Raw genomic sequence first — 16,717 nt, forward strand, 5'->3', positions numbered from 1 at the left:
ATTCAAGGCTTAAATAGGGAAACTATTTGGGTCGGAATTCGAAAAATCGCTCAAAAAACATTTTCAATGTATATTTTTTATTATTTATTTTTTTTATTCAAGTTTTGTTATAATTTGGTTCTATTTGATCATTAAAATGTATTTCTGAAAAAAATGCCTATAACATATAAACATATTTGCATGAAACTTTCACAGTTCGTAGATTATGCAATAAACTTAAATTATTTCATATTTTTTCTATACAATTTTTGAAAGCAATTGATTTTTTTCAATGCTCTGGACTTATTAAAAATCGAGAAAATTGTATCAAAATACAATAAACACCGTAGAATATAAAACCGTTGAAAAATTTATGGGCCAGCAATTAATTCAAAACCTATGATTAAAAGTATGACTCCCGGTATGGTGTTTTCATAAGTGCTGGATGTTGCGAAGTGCACATTTGTCAGCGCACATGAAAATTTAGATTCTACGATGAAGTATTATGATAAATTTTTTTTCGATTTTAAAAAAATTCAGAATGTTTTGTTTGGAAAGTCATTTTAATAATAAAAATATACCGAATTATCAACACTTGTACAAGATATAAAAAAATGATTTTTTTTGCGATTTTACGTATTCTGACCTACTTACTAAACGCGCATCCGTTTTCCAACGTCTTCTCCAAAACGAAAAGTTTTGTTTTAGGTGAAGAACTTAGATAAAACTTATTAATGTGGATTACACTATTTCTTGCTTTAAGTGTTTAATCGACGACATTTATCTATCACTTCTCATTAGTTGAAGTCCTTGTTTTGACACAAAAAGTGTCTTTTCATAACTAATGCTACATTTGTGGAGTTCTTGTTTTAAAAGATGAAAAAATTGCAAAATAAATGCTCAAATTTTCGGCATTCTACCTCAGATAACTGGTTTTATAAGTTGTGAATTTCAGGAGAGTAAATAACAAAAATACCCACTTTAGTCATCTTCTTCAAAGCTTCTTGGGCGAGTACGACGGTTCTTCTTCTGTTTTCCAGGGATCAGGGTCATTTAGCCGAAAACAGTTTCCCCGAATCCATTTCGCCGAAAGAGTCATTTCGCCGACACGCAATTCGGCCAAAGGGTAATTTCGCCCAATTCTTCGTTAGTCTTAATATCGTGATTAGAATTGATAAAAAAAGACAAAAGCAAACAATTATTTTAACTCCCGTTTCTCCAGTTTCTAAAATGATCCAGAGACTTGAATAATTTTTGTAAGTTTATTCATGATCCTCAGTACTGAATTCCCAAGAAAAAACATGTTGATTTTATTACTGTACCTATCAGGCAATTGTTTGCGATACTTTCCGATAACTGAGTGCAGATGAAAAAATATCTATTGCGGCTGCGCCACATCAATTATCTAGTGATATATAATAGATATTTTTGATGTATTCAAAATTACTTTTGCAGCGAAATAACCCTTTCGGCGAAACGACTTTCGGTGAAATGGCGTTCGGCGAAACGACTTTCGGCGAAACGATTTTCGGTGAAATGACCCGCTCCCGTTTCCCAGTATGCAACAGTCCTATAAAAACAATTATTAGAATAATTTATCGAACGATAGAAACAAAATGTATATTTTCTTCATAGCTAATTTGATTAACTTTTTGTCTTTCTCACAAAAAACTCCCGTCAGATGAGGAGATTTTATGCCTGCTGTAGAAAGAGATTGCTAAATTTTCTCTCCATGGGGCTTTTTCCTGCTCCCCAAAACAAACAAAACAAACCAAATAAAAAGGTTTTACGATCACCGTGAAAACCGATTTTAGAACCGAATTTACGTACCATTCGATTCAGTTCGTCGTGTTCAGCTAATATCTGAATGTGTGGGTATGTATGTAATATTTTCATGGACAAATTAAACTCATAAATTGCTTAACCGAACTTAGATTCACAAGCTTATTTTAAAATGAAAGGCATTAAAATGCAATACAAAATTCCTGATTTTTATTTTGGCACGATGTTTTGTTTTGGAGGTAAAATTTTTGATTTTAAGGGTGCTGTATCTTAAATGACTATATAAAGAACTGTAATTACCTTGGAAATTGTTCATAAATTTCTCTAGTTCTCAGATCTTATTAACAAATGTCCTGATAATCTCATTTCAGTTAATCCCATAATAATCTCACTACCAGTCCTCAGTTCCTGGCCATAGCGGTCCAATAGATCACTCCGATTTCTCAGAGATGACTGAATCAATTTTCTTCCCCGTATTAGATTCGAATTTTATACCCAAATGAACTTTCTTGCTTCCATTAAGGATTCAACGATTTTTTTTTTTTGAAAAATCCCTTAAATTTTTAAATTAATAAGAGTAAAATGAGAAATGCATCAAAACATCACTAGTTGGTTTAAACTTGTTTTGTTTACTTTGAAGTGAACCGTCTAACATCATTTGATGCCATATCATGAGGCCGATTTAGGAAGCTTTCGCAAATAATTTCAAGGCCTTTTCCACAATTGTTCGATACTATTAAATAAATAAACAATTAAAATCAATCGAGTTTTGGCCATCAACTGAAATAATTTCTTGCCATGTGCGTTCGGCAAACTCGTCGTCATTCAGTTCAATCGGGAATGTTCACATCAATATCATACGTTGAAATAAACCAGAAAATTAGAGCAAATCAGCAATTCCAATCAGTAAGCAATTTCCCCAATAAATCTAATCAGAACCGATTTCTCATATGTTTCACTTTTCAGATCATGAAAGATTCATCAAATATCACTTGGACAAGGGCCTGGAGCAACGTATACCGCATCATGTCAGCACCACTCCGGATGACTTCGATTTCATCGAATTCCAGGTAAGTCGATCCGATAACGAACACAATTTCGTTAAGATTCCTCTTCAGCCATGATGCTTTCTATCCCTGCCATCTCACACGTGAATTCCGTACGGTCGAGCACATTGTCATCGTCATCTTCTTCGGCTTCATCATTCCGTCAGCAGCTTTATCGGCTGTCGACGGCAAACAACGGCAATTTTGCCAAAATAAGTTGTAAAACGTTTTCTATGTTTCTCGATCAATAAATGGCCTCATCGTTAAGGCCTATGTGGACGAAATTTGATAACCTCCCTGGTAGCAAAACACCAAACGGTGGAAAACAGTGATAAGCAGCACGAATCAATCCTGTTTAGCTCGCCATAAATTCTATGGCGCCTCATCACTCCAACTCCAGCGCACCAACCAAATATGTCAATTTAAGGTTGGGATATCGATAACGTTTGATTTTGGTGGTGGTGGTGGGGGTGTTACATTTGTTTCGGTTGTTTCACTTGCTGGCTTGATACCACATTTATTGATTGTGGTGCTAAAAATCTAAGGAAAATTGTTGGCTTTATGGCCATTCTTTGTTCCACCAATAATTATTTTATGTTACTCGTTTCCGGTTTCTGGTAAAACCAATGAAGTATCAAAACGAAAGATTTTTTTTAATCTTACAGCTGAGAAAAACTCAGCGAAAGAAAGAAGCAGAAAGACTAATGCAAAAGCTTTTATGATCAAATGAGTTACAATATAATTTTATTTAATTTTCATGGCCGAGCTTGACAGTCTAAGAAGCGTGTCGTTGTCATTAAGTAAGAGCAAGAAAAGATTTCTTTTTCGATTCGTTTCGATCGATTCGAAAACGCTTTCAATCTTCACGAACCAAAACTTCCCTTAACCTTATTAAAGTGATGCTTTGATGGCTCCTAAACCATACAGTCAGCTTCGTCGGAGAACTGACAAATCGTTACTCTGGTTTTTATGGGGCGCTTTCAATGAACCGGGTGGCCTTCTGCCATCGCGTTCCGTCACCCAGATGATCGTTGGCACATTCGGTGACGCGCTATCCAGTGTTTTACGATCCTGAAATACTGCGCTCAATACGGGATGACGAGCGCTATCGGAAGACGTTTTATATTCAATAACGGAAAATGAAGCGGAAAACCCATCTCCTCCGGCATGCCAGTCCATGTCAATCCAAAACTATGTAGCTGTTGGCTTCTGCAACGTACGTTACATTGTTGGAATCCTGAACGCTTTTGGCTTGGATTGGATCCGGAAACTTGATCAATTTAACATTGTCGTGGGTAATGACGATTATGAAATGGAGCCTTTGGAAACAGCTCATATTTTTTTCCGTTTCAATAATGGAAAACAACTTGAGATTGATTGCTGCTGTTTGTGTTATACAAAACTAGCTGACCCATCAAACTTCGTCTCGCCCGAATTTGTTTTTTGAATTTATGTTTTCGGACAGTAGGATTCAAACGTCTTATGCTGTTGAGGAGCAAGACTCTTTGCAAGCGTATGAGTAATGTCAACAATGTGTGCGTAAAAACAAATTCTGGCACTTCTTTTCCTGATTTTAATCAATAAATCTTCCACATGCTTGAAAAATAAACCAACCAGTTTATTCTGCTTAAAATTGCAATTCAAGAAAAGCGAAAATCTTAGTTCAAAACTCTTCCGTTTTCCTTAAAACTACTCGTGTAAAATTATTTCAGTTTCAGCTTACTTCCACTAACACATTTGATTAGCAACAAACACATTGCTAAATAGATTTCCTCTTGCAGAAATTATTGCGATATAAAGATTTACGTACCTTCTATAAGTAAACCCGCAGAACCTTTAATTTAACACGCGAAAGTAATGGATATGGAATGTTGTCGTAAAATTATTTATATTAATATTTAGTTTTGTTTATTTGGTGTAGTGCAATCTAATACAAATGCAATGAAGCAGTGTTGCTAACTGTTTTGTTAGGGGATTTAAATCTACATTCATAAAATGTAAGTAATTTTCCATCAAACGTTGGTAAAACATTGATCAAAACTGATATTTCATCCAAAAAGATAGGTTTAACATTCATTTGAGAATAAATTATTGTTAAAAAATATTGTTTGAAACTCAATCGTTCAAGCTGCTTTGATAAACTGGTTGCTCTGCATATATGAATACATATGTTAGATCTTAATGTATCTTTCTATTATTTTACTGAGCCAGCCAAGTGCGATGAATTCATAAAAAAAATTGTGATATGTTAAAAGCTTTTGTTACGCAAAAATTAAGCGAATGCACCGATCACCATATCATCTTTAGAATCAGTGCATCGAACAGCGATTATAGATCTCTCTCAAACTATAGTTTATAAAAAGTGAACTATAGGAATAAAAAGTGAAGCAAAAATAAATAAGATGACTACTTTAAATTGATTCCACAAATCTACAAAAGCTGCCCTCGCGACTTGAAGTTCATCACTTCTCGCTAGTCTGATGGTATTATTTAGTCGTGTTTGATGAATGTTCGTAGCGTGACTATCACAGGAATAAATTTCGATTAACAATTTAGCGATAAAACTTTATTTTTACTTTTAATTTATGACTTCTGGTCAGTCAGTAATTATTCAGTAAATTTTTGACATATCAGAGAATCGGATGTTTCGCATCGCTAAGTTCGACTCCTCTGGTAGAAGGTAAAAGTTTAGTTTAGTTTCATATTCTTTCTTCTCTCACAATCTCTAGTTAGTTTGATATTGTTTAAAAACCGAAAGATAAAATGAGTAATTCTTGGACATTCGAAAGTTCAAGCTACCATTCTTTTAAATATTGTGTCCATTAACTTTTACATGAACACTGCATTCGTTTAATAGTTTTATCAATAGTCGTCTCATTATTTAAACAGCAGAGTCCTTTCATTGATTCGTACAAAAATCGTTCTATAATGTGATTTGTTCAACTCACGCCTACGATGGCCAACAATAATCATCTAACTGATTACATTGCACACAATGCATCTTCTGGTAAACAGTATCTTCTGGTATAGCTAGAACACTCACATGCGTTCCATCATTATACCCAATTAAGCACGTGGCTCGGAATGATGATGGTTCAAGTGCGTATGTTAAAAACTTCACACAAAACAACTCGTTGCGCGCCAAAAGATTCTTTCAACGATCTAGTATTCCTTTCTTCGACGGCCAAACACTTATACAACTCGTTGCGCGCCAAACACCTATCGATGATCTAGCAATCATTGGCCACTTTTTAGTGGAAAATTCCATTGTCCATACAAAACAACTTTATGGATTTTTCCTACTTTTCCGGCAAGTTTTCCTAATTTTTTTGATGTACGAACCCGGTGGGGGTAAAAACTGATCAAACAAAAAAAAATCATCTCAATCCGTCCATCCGTTCTTACGCGATGCGATTACAAAGAATGACCTCTGCATTTTTATATACATAGACTAGCTGACCCGTCGAACTTCGTCTCGCCCAAAATTTTTTTGTTCGAATTTATGTTTTCGGACAGCAGGATTGTCAAACGACTAAGTGCTTCACGTATGTCTCCATTGTTTTTCTGTTTACCTAACCTACAATCGACGGAATGCGACACACACACACGCTTTAGCTCAAAAAAGGAGTATCACAAAAAAATGTGAAAATGTGAAATACTTATATTAAAATTGAGCAAACGCATAGGTTTTCATCTCATCCTTTGAGTCAATGAACTGAACAGAGATCCTTCTCTAACGGCTTCGACGAAATGGATATAAGGGGCCACGTTTTCCGTTACAGATGTGACTCTTACTTCCGGTAATCGATAAAAAAAGCTCACTAACCATAATGTTGCAGAGTTTCTCTTCTGAAGATGTTCATTCGGTAGAGTAAGATATATATACAATTTGTTTTTAGCCCAAGTAACCAAAACTTCGTAAAAAGGATTTGGCTTAAGTAGCATACAAAACATTCCCAACAGTCCGTTTTTAAGGAATTACTCAAACTTGAATGTTCATCCGACGCAACAGAACAAACTTTGCAGAAGTTCCTTGTACAGCTTTAAAGCAGCGAGAAAGTTTTCTGGGAACATTTTCTGTACGTTCTAGTTGCTAAAAAGTACCACGCGTACATTAAAGCTCTAATAAAGTCGATACTTTTCAGGTACTGTGGAACTTTTGGTTGCCTGGAGAGACGACGCCTAAATTTTAATTTGATATTTATCTTACCAATTTCAACATTCTTCACAGAATATGAAATAGAAAATGGCAGTCTCAATCCATTATGGTGATCATCTTGAACATTGATCAAATTGCCACTTATTATGTGTGACCTTAGCTTCTACAGCACAATCTTTTCATTGAATCATTAAAAAATTTTCTAATTTTTTAAACTCGCACTCACAATGATCAATATTATTCATCTGATTTCATTACACACAATTCTTCTACTCTAAATCAGATTTTTTCTTCTACCTGCATCGGTCATACAGTCATATGCATTCTGTCATTATTTTTTTACCAAGCAATATTTTTGATACCCTATTAATCACGTATGCATGCGAATTCTCCACTCAAAACATCTCGTTGCGCGCCAAAAAATTTATTCGACGTTCTAGTATTCTTTCCTTCGACGGCTAAGCACTTATGCAACTCGTTGCGCGCCAAACATCAATCGTAAATCTAGCAAGCATTGGCGACTTTTTCAGTGGAAAATTCCATTGTCCGTACAAAATAACTTTATTGGTTTTTCCCACTTTTCCGGTAAGTTTTTCTAATTTTTTTGATGTACGAACCCGGGGGGGGGGGGGGGGGGGGTGGGGGGGGGGGGTAAAAAGTGATCAAACAAAAAAAATCATCTCAATCCGTCCATCCGTTCTTACGTGATGCGATTACAAAGAATGATCTCTGCATTTTTATATATACTAGCTGACCCGTCGAACTTCGTCTCGCCTAAAATTATTTTTTGTCATTTATATTTTCGGACGGCAGAGTGGTCAAACGTCTAATGTCGTTGACGTTTCTCTCCATTATGTGGCTGACTACTTGGTCTACAACGAATTCAGAGACGACATATTATTTTCCACACAAATTGTCATCTTCGAATGCATTAAACATATATAGCAGATCTCTTTCCAACAAATGGTGTCGACATATTAGAATAAGAGTGGTCCCGAGATGATTATAATTTAATGGGAAATCCTTGGAGATTATCGGAAGGATTTTTTTGAGATTGTTTGTCCAAATAATGCTCCTTCGCTAATCTAATGTTCAAAGCATTGCATTGCAGGATCAATCTTTGAATCCAAAATTTAGCGATAAATTCTACATTCAATAGTTAAAACGATAATTTTATCCATGTAGTGTTCTTTAACTTGTACATGAACACTGAAGCCGTCAAATAATCATAGTCATATCATTAGTTGAGTCACCACATCGTTTTGCTGAGTACTCCGTCTAAAATTAGGAAATAAGTTGACATCTGATAATCAATATCATACAAAATTGAAGGAAAAATGTGCAATACTTCTGTTATGGCGAAGCGAATATGTGAAATAAATATACCAGTTGTCGTCCTTTTCGTTAGCTAATATGTATTTGTTCGAGTAACCCAAAGTTCGGAAAGAGGGAATGATTTGTCTTAAGCTACTTTCAAAGTAAATGAATAGTATCCTAAGGCACCCGTTTTCAAGTCATAATCCTCCGTTCAAAATTAACCAAACACAACTGAACGAACTATAGCTCGGTACAGCTGAAAAAAATAGCTCAAAACTTGTTCTGTTCCTTCAAGTTGCCAGAAACTCCTCGTCTACTTTGAAGCAACAAAAAGTGATTATTTTTATATATTGTGAAACTTTTGATTGCTTGGGGAAACTCTGCTATAATTTTAATTTGATCTTTATCTTACCAATTTGAAAATACTTCACAAAAATAAGCAACTTAAAATCAAATATTTACGCTAATCATCATCTACCGATTGGTATTTAATTACTATTTATTATGTGCGCCTATCTACATAATTTGTAAGATAAATGCTGGGAACATCTCTTTGTTTGTCCTAATTGTTTCAACAGCGGAATCGTAACATTGATTTTTCGTAATTTCATTTGTTTAACTCACGCCCACGATGACCAATATCATTTATCTAACTGATTACATGGCACACATTGCATCTAGTAAACGAAATCAGAACTTTTGCTCCTGCTTACGGTACGGCTTGAATAGTATATCGACATAGCTAGAACAGTATTATGCATTCCACCAAGTCATTTTGCAAACAATGATTTTGATACCCAATTAACTGCCCATACTCGCATATCAGTCCCATATCGATTTTCGCTAATTTTGAATTAGCTTGAGGAATGAAATCTCTCTTCAATATACTCTCAGAATTTGCAATAAAAGTTGAGGGTTTGTTCAGTAAAATGTGAAAAAAATATCAACTCATGTCTGTCCCATATGCAGAGTACCCGCATATCAGTCCCATTCAGTGCAAATTTCAATAATTTCATTTGTTGCATCATTGGAATAGCAAAAGTGTATTACCGATATTTTATGTAATAATACCATGATTTAGCCTTAGGTAGCACAATAAATCAAAAAAATCGAAAATAAAATTTTAATCGTCTTGTTCTCGACATGCCGATTTTCCATATGGGACTGATATGCAAGTATGGGCAGTTAAGCACGTGGCTCGAAATAACAAATCATATACATCAAGTATGCCTGTGAATTCTCCACACGAAACATCTCGTTGCGCGCCAAACAATTTTTTCAACAATCTAGTATTCCTTTCTTCGACGGCCAAACACTCATGCAACTCGTTGCGCGCCAAACATCAATCGTAGATCTAGCAATCATTGGCGACTTTTTCAGTAGAAAATTCCATTGTCCATACAAAATAACTTTATGGATTTTTCCTACTTTTCCGACAAATTTTCCTAATTTTTTTGATGTACGAACCCGGCGGCGGTAGAAACTAATCAAACAAAAAAAGAATCATGTAAATTCGTCCATCCGTTCTCAAGTGATGCGATTACAAAGAATGATCTCTGCATTTTTATATATATACTAGCTGACCCGTCGAACTTCGTCTCGCCTGAAATTATTTTTTTAAATTTGTGTTTTCGAACAGCAGAGTTGCCAAACGTTAATGTTTCTTTCCATTATTTTACTGATTACTTGGCTTACAATAAACGAATTACGACAAATTCATATACAACACAATAACTTCGTCCCGAAGAAGAAATATTATCAAGAATTATTGTAGATATGTTCAATGCTTTTGTTACGCAAAAACTAAACAAATACACCGTTTGCCATCTCATCCTTCGAGTCAGTGTATTAAACAGAGATTGTAGATCTCTCTCAAACTAAAGATTTGACATGTGAGATGATGGATTGGATTAAATCATATCTGACTGGTCGTAGTACGACCGTGAAATTTAGCGACTGCGTTACTCCATCATTCATCGTGAGCTCTGGCGTTCCTCAGGGAAGCCATCTAGGACCATTCATATTTTTGCTATATATAAATGATCTGAATTTCGCATTGCAATGTATGAAGTTATCATTCGTCGACGATTTCAAGCTGTTTCATCTTATCAAAGATCTGAAAGACTCAAATTTCTTGCAGTTACAGTTGGAGGTATTTTCTAACTGGTGCAACGTCAACAGAATGGTTATCAACGCCTTCAAATGCTTCGTTATCTCCTTCTCTCGTAAACGAACCACGATCATGTATGATTACACTATTTCGCAAGCTGTACTAAAACGGGAGACATCAATTAAGGATCTAGGAGTGTTATTGGATTCAAAACTTAGTTTACAAGATCACATAGAATATACCCTCTCTAAAGCATTAAAGATGCTAGGATTCATCTTTCGCATCTCAAAAAATTTCAATAACATATACTGCCTGAAATCGTTATATTGCGCTCTAGTTCGCGAGTATGCTGTTGTTGTTTGGGCACCATATTATCAAACAGATAAGCTACGCATTGAAACTGTTCAGTGCAAGTTCATTCGTTTTGCTTTGCGTTGCCTGCCCTGGAGAGATCCATTTAATCTTCCAAGCTACGAAAATCGTTGTAGACATACACTTCGATTTGCTATCTGTCCGCCGTGATACACAAATAGCTGTTTTCGTCGCGGACCTCATCCAATCTCGAATTGATAGTGCAGATCTCCTACAACAGCTAAGTTTTGACATTCTTCGGCGTAATTTGCGGTTTAATCCCTTTCTCAGAATTCCTCGTGCTAGAACTAACTATGGGTTCATTGAACCGTTTTCGAGTACAGGGTCCGGCACTCGAAGTGTAACCAATTAAAAAGGCCATAAATTCAGTTTGGAAAATTACTTTTACTTAATTCAAAGTACAAAATGTGTAAAAATAATACAAAATTCAGAATCAATTCTCTTTTGCTCGATATGACATCCTTTTGCCTTGACCATGGCCTTGAGACGGTCAAAAAACGAATCGCAAGCTGCCCGAATGTGACTTGCAGGTGTATTTTGGCCCACTCGCGGACAATAACTTTTTTCAGCGCCTCGAGACTGGTGTATCTTTTAGTTCGGACTTTGCTCTCCAAAATGGCCCAAAGAGAATAATCCATTGGATCCGCATCTGGTGAATTCGAGAGCCATTGTGTGAACGTGATGAAGTTCGGAACGTTGTTTTTCAGCCATTTATGGTTCACTCGAGCTTTGTGAGACGGTGCCGAGTCCTGCTGAAACGTCCATGGTCTGCCACCGAAATGTTTGTCTGCCCACGGCTTCAAAGCAACCTGCAGAATACTTTCCCGATAATATGTCGCATTTACCTTGACGCCAGGCTCGATGAAAACGATTGGAGAGCGCCCATCTGCGGTTACAGCGGCCCAAACCATTATCTGTTGCGGGTGCTGCCTCCTGGTGGCCAATCGATGACTCAAATTCTCGTATGAACGGTCGGTCAAGTAAACCCTATCGTTTTGAGAGTTTACGAATTGCTCAATTGGAAAAAATTTCTCGTCAGAAAATACAATGTTCGGAAATTAACCGCTTTCGGCCAAACGAAGCAACTCCTTCGCTCTCTCAAGTCAAGATTTTTTTTTCGCGTTCACTTTTGGCAAAATGCTTTCTTGCGCTTGTAAACAATACAACTCCGAACTGTCATTTAGCAAATTTCTAGAGAGCTGATGCCCGTGCGTCAGCTGCGCGAGCGGTCTGAAGTTGGTTACACTTCGAGTGCCGGACCCTGTATATGTCGCGTATTCAATACTTGTTCTGATGGATTTAATTTCAATTTATCTCGTAACGCCATTGAAATCCGTTTTCTCCAAATATTTTCCCGCTAGTTTTATTAGGATAATTAGTCAATACGAATAGTTGTTAGTTAGCTTTGTAGTTTAAATAAGGGTAATTTAAGATTCGTTATGTATCATTTGGTCAAATGTTTTTTGTTGATATAAAAGATGAGAAGGTTTTATGCCTGCTAGAGAAGGAGAACCAAAATCTCAGCTCTACCAGGCTTTTCCCTTGCTTCTAAATAAACAAATAAATAAATTAACAGATGGATGAAAAAAAGATGACCAAGATAAGCATGTACTAAAGACGTTTAAAATTTAATAGCAAATCCTTAGGGATTATCGAAAGTAATAAACTAATTTTGAACGGTTGTCCATAACCTACTTCACCGCTAGTGATATTACTTAGTCGTGTTTGATGAATATTCGTAGCAGGATAATGACAGGATCAATTTTCGATTAACGAATTAGCGATAAAATGAAAAATACTTGGACATTCGAAAGTTCAAATTACCCTTTTATTAAATATTGTGTCCATTAACTTTGACGTGAACGCTATATTCGTTCAAGAATTGTATCAAAAGGCCTCTCATTCGTCGAGCCACCACATCGGTTTGCTTAATATTCAGTCCTGAGAATCAATATTCTGTTCTAGCGGAGTGAACATGAGGAGTGATTATACCAGTATTCTTCTTATCGTTAAAGCCAATGTATAAAACAGCAGATCTCACAACTAATGGCTCTTACATGCCACGCAATCTCCTTCAGATATGATATTCACGATTCGCATATGGTAATTCGTCAAATAATCCAAAGCTGGGAAAATGAAATGATTTGGTTTAAGCAGCTTACAAATGTCATGAATACCATCCGTTTTGAAGTAAACCACTCTTGAAAACTCACTCGAATCGGCTGAACAAACGTCAGCATGCTAAATGCAAGGAAAATATTTTCATCTGAACTCATTATTTCAACAGCAGAATCCTATCATTGATACGTAAAAAAATCGTTACATTATTTGATTTGTTCAACTCACGGCCACGATGGCCAACATAATTCATCTAACTACATCTACTGTCAAATGACATTAGAACTTGTGCTTCTGTTTACGGTATAGCTAAAACAGTCATTTGGCAAGTAATGATTTTGATACCCTATTAAGCACGTGTTTCCAAATGACGAATCAATCATGCATGTAAAATCTCCACCCAAATCTACTCGTTGCGCGCCAAACAATTTTCCAAAGATCTAGTATTCTTTTCTTCAACGGCGAAATACTGAGCATCTCCTTGCGCGCCAAACATCAATTGTAGATCTAGCAATCATTGGCGACTTTTGCAGTGGAAAATTCCATTGTCCATACAAAATAATTTTATTGGTTTTTCCCACTTTTCCGGTAAGTTTTCCTAATTTTTTTGATGTACGAACCCGGTGGGGGTAAAAACTGATCAAACAAAAAAAAGCATCTCAATCCGTCCATCCGTTCTTACGTGATGCGATTACAAAGAATGATCTCTGCATTTTTATATATATAGATATAGATAGATAGATAGATGAAGTGTTTATAATACAACATAACGGATACCATTTTCGTGCATTAGATTTTCCAAGTTTGTTGCAGTGATCAGGCCCGGCAAGTAATGTGGGTACATTCTGACATACAATTTGAAATATTAAAGATTTGTATGCAAGACCCGACCGAGCACGATTACATTAAAAATGAAATAATAATAATAAATACAAAAATAAAAATGGTGGTGGATGCACAAACTTACTCAAAATTGCCAATTAGATTCTTTCAGAACAATTGATTCTACTCTATTTTGATGTCTTTCACAAATTTTTACATTTTAAAATTTTGGAAAAACATCCTTTAAATAAAAGTAAATTATAATGATTCAAAGTTTCTTAAAAGATCAGTTTTGGATACGAACAACCTCAAGATATAAATCTGAACAAAAGAAACGATTTTATATCATCTTAATTTTCAAGACAGCGAACGTACAAAATTCATTTGATAAACAGTGATTAGAGAAGATTTTATATATTTTGATCGAAAAATGTGAAAAATGTGAATAACCACTAACCAATAAACTCAGCAATAGTGTAGTTTGAATGATCCCTCGTTAAAAGGCATATATTCGTAGATTCCCTTTTCTGCTATAGTTCATACTGCGCAAATCGGACGAGAAGATGACATCATCGGCTGCGACTGTGATTGGCTCGTGAAAACATAGGTCGATTAAAAACAATTTTTCAATGGTATGCAATTGATATACTTAAATGACGTAACTCCGTAAGTTTTAGTTAAATGTTTCCGAATCGATTAATAGTTAAATTATATGAATCCATCAACAAATGACTGAGTTATAAGCGCTCAAAATTATGACAGAAAAAAGGTTACGCGGTTACTAATCATGTACTTTTTTCAACTAACACTCAGTCTCGTATAGTGAAGAGTGAGCCATTTTTAATACCAAAAAATTGCGGTACTAACACCTGCAAAAATACAACAAACAATTTTATAGCTCACTATTCTTTACGTTTCGTCTTTGACTCGTCAGTGCAGAGCAGTTCAAATTGAACTGCTTATTGCAAACTTAAACAGTTCAATTTGAACCGCTAAGCAGACGTAAAGTTAATGCTACTTGCAAAACACTTATTCAGTTGGTACCGAAGTACCACGTCTTTCCTGACGTGCCGAACGAAAACGTTGTTTTCGGCTTATACTGGCCGATTCAGGTATGGTCATTTAGGGGTTAGTCTATGTTTGTACTTAGGGAATTTTTTAGTTGTTTATTGTAGATTTACATACTACTGGAGGAAAACTTTGCATAGTTATTTGGAAATATTGTGGAATTTATTTGGAGCTTAGAACTGTTATAGATTTTCGTCTTTCTCTCATGCTATGCAATCACCGTGTAAGCGACTGTTGAACAGAGGTCCGAGTGACATATACCATTCGACTCAATTCGACGAGATTGCAAAATGTCAATGTTTGTATGTATGTATGTTTGTGTGTATCACTCGATTTAATCAGAGATGGCTGAACCGATTTTTACAAACTCAAATTCAAATGAAAGTTCTTATGGTCTCATAGCTCGCTATTGAATTTTATTCCGATTCGACTTCTGATTCCGAAATTACATGGAAGATGGCGTGACCGAAATCATTATTCTGGAAGATGGCGTGACCGATTTTCACAAACTTAGATTTAAACAAAAGGTCTTATGGTTCCTTAGCTCGCTATTGAATTCTAATTGTATCCAACTTCCGGTTCCGGAATTACAAGGCGATATGCGCAAATCCATGAGATTATGCGCACTTTCTGAATTTTAACATATGTCTTTTGGTCAGCAACAACACTGGCAACAGTGTCCTTCAAATCCGATGCAAACATTTTACCTTCTATCAATTGATTAAAATGTTAGGCTATTTTTTTTTCAACTCGTACGTAACCTGAATATCGATTTCAAGACGTCTTCTGTGATATAGTCTAAAATACAGTTGAGAACAGAATTGCGCGGAAATCATTTTTTCAACAGTCTCATAGAATACACTACCAAATCTCAGAAGAAGAAAAATTTCAATATTAACATAACGAAACAAATGTAGCGCTACTCACGGATGCAATCCGAAACTTCTTTCCTACCAATGCAATATATGATTCTGTTAAATTGGTGAGATCGAAAAAAATTCAACATCTTTGAACTAGAAAAATTGCACACAAAAGAAAGAGAGAAAGGAAACGAATCAAATTCTCATTACCCAGCTAACATTCAATCAAGGATACAAATCGATCGATCCGTAGCGAATCAAACGCCTAGTTCTTTGTAGTTTTCCGAGTCATGAAATCCAGAATGCATTATTCCATGCCGGTACATCAACATTGCTCATTGCGCTGCAACCGTTCTCATCTAATTTCTTTCAGTGTTCCGCTGCTTCGGTATCAAATCAACTGATCCAAAGACAAAGCCTAGCGCCGATTCACGTGCATCGACACCCAGGAAGGAAATTGAAAAACGATATCGTTAATTTTCCGCCCTAGATTCCGTAGTCTGCTAACTGTTCGAATTGTAAAGGGGGAAAAGCACTTCGTCTGAAGAACATCAAGACTGCAAGGAAAGTGGCACACATCTATTTGAATAACTATTTTGCCCCCGGCTCTACCAGCCGGAATCGGAGGATAGCAGAAACAGGAGCAGCTTGAGCTGAGTGTTCAAAAGTATTTTCCCCGGCATCTTGAAGTTTTGCCTGTGTTTGTATGTTATCCGGTGTAGGTGGAAAGTCTCGCTAGAATCAGCTTACATACCTTCTGCTGGCAGTGTGCGCACATGCACATCTATCTGTAGCTCCGTTATGAGGTAGTTTGGATAGATTTTAACACTGTGTTTTCCACAGTCTGGGAGGTGAATAATTTATTTAAATTCATTTGACTGCGATGCTGTGAGATGGTTGTTAGTGATAAATCTGTTTTAATTCATAATAGCAATCTACGTTATCAATTTAAACTCTTCATTAACTGGAGCGACCGATTCTAGACGGTAGATACCAGATAACCTAGACTCTCTATTCTGTGAAATCAATGCCGTGATTGTACCAGTATGACAAACTTTGGTGAGTTGATTGAACTTTTCTTTGC

At 36.0% G+C, this 16,717-nt stretch overlaps 1 protein-coding gene across 1 annotated transcript in view; it reads left to right on the forward strand.

Moving 5' to 3' along the window:
* LOC131436389 (uncharacterized) overlaps nucleotides 1-16,717 on the forward strand; it is a 53,502-nt gene that overhangs the window by 23,683 nt on the left and 13,102 nt on the right. Inside the window, exon 3 of the mRNA XM_058605093.1 lies at nucleotides 2,728-2,831. Within this exon, the coding sequence (XP_058461076.1) occupies nucleotides 2,728-2,831 (104 nt within the window). The remainder of the gene's footprint in view (nucleotides 1-2,727; nucleotides 2,832-16,717) is intronic.

Source organism: Malaya genurostris, chromosome 3 (genome assembly GCF_030247185.1).
Source record: "Malaya genurostris strain Urasoe2022 chromosome 3, Malgen_1.1, whole genome shotgun sequence".
In the NCBI taxonomy this organism is placed as follows: Eukaryota; Metazoa; Arthropoda; class Insecta; order Diptera; family Culicidae; genus Malaya; species Malaya genurostris.